This window comes from Emiliania huxleyi (genome assembly GCF_000372725.1).
Source record: "Emiliania huxleyi CCMP1516 unplaced genomic scaffold EMIHUscaffold_9520, whole genome shotgun sequence".
NCBI classification, from domain to species: Eukaryota; Haptophyta; order Isochrysidales; family Noelaerhabdaceae; genus Emiliania; species Emiliania huxleyi.
In genome coordinates this window covers 1-895 of record NW_005194939.1, presented here as the reverse complement: position 1 = coordinate 895, position 895 = coordinate 1, and the positions used below count along the sequence as shown (strand labels likewise).

The 895-nt window shown below is 72.7% G+C and overlaps 1 protein-coding gene across 1 annotated transcript; it reads left to right on the top strand.

Moving 5' to 3' along the window:
- Positions 1–202: 202 nt before the first annotated feature.
- Positions 203–711, top strand: EMIHUDRAFT_259631 (hypothetical protein; the record flags this gene model as incomplete). The annotated part of the gene is made up of 2 exons (XM_005756688.1): positions 203–558; positions 702–711. Coding segments are annotated over 2 exons (366 nt in total), but the record flags the coding sequence as incomplete, so codon positions are not given.
- Positions 712–895: the final 184 nt, after the last annotated feature.

Below are 895 nucleotides of genomic sequence, written 5' to 3'. Positions count from 1 at the left end.
CTCTCCGCCGCCGCCGTCCGTGTCGCCCTCGCCGCCGCCACCGTCCGTGCCGCCGTCACCGCCGCCGAGCGCATCGCCGTCACCACCGCCGCCGAGCGCATCACCGTCACCGCCGCCGCCCTCGCCGCCGCTACCGCCCGCGCCTCCGTCGCCGCCACCAGCAGCGCAGCTGCTCGACCTTCGCACGGCCACCACGTACCAGGACTCGAGCGTCTACAACAAGCAGGCGCCCGTGAGCGACCTGTCATATGCCGACAGCACGACGGGACGGCCGTGGGCCGAGTGCGGCCAATACACAAGCCACACGTGGGGCGTCGACCTCGGGAGCGAGGTGTATGTGCGCTACGTGCGGCTGCAGAACCGCAACGACTGCTGCGCGGAGCGGCTGACGGACGTCGACATCTATCTCGGCTCGACGGCGGAGACGTACACGGGCAACGCGCTGGTGAAGTCAGACGTGAGCGTGTCGTCGAACGTGATGTTGGAGGTGGAGATCAACGCGCTGGGGCGCTACATCTACCTCAACCGGCCGTCTGCGGCGGGGCTGACGGTGTGCAAGTTCTACGTCTTCGCTTCGCCCGCGCCGCCGTCGCCACCATCACCGCCGCCGCCGTTCGTGCCGCCCTTCCCTCCGCCCCCCTTCGCCTGGCCGTCGCCACCGGCGCCGTCTGTGTCGGCCTCGCCGCCGCACCCCTGCGTAGCGGAGTGTGATGCGGCGGCCTTCGGCTTGGACTTGGCGGCGGCTGCCTGCGGCTTGGAGTGCGATGCGGACGGCTGCGGCGGCGACTGCGAGGCGGAGGGCTGCGGCGGCGACTGCGAGGCGGAGGGCGGCGGCGGCGACGGCGAGGCGGAGGGCGGCGGCGGCGAGTGCGAGGCTGAGGGCTGCGGCTGCGAG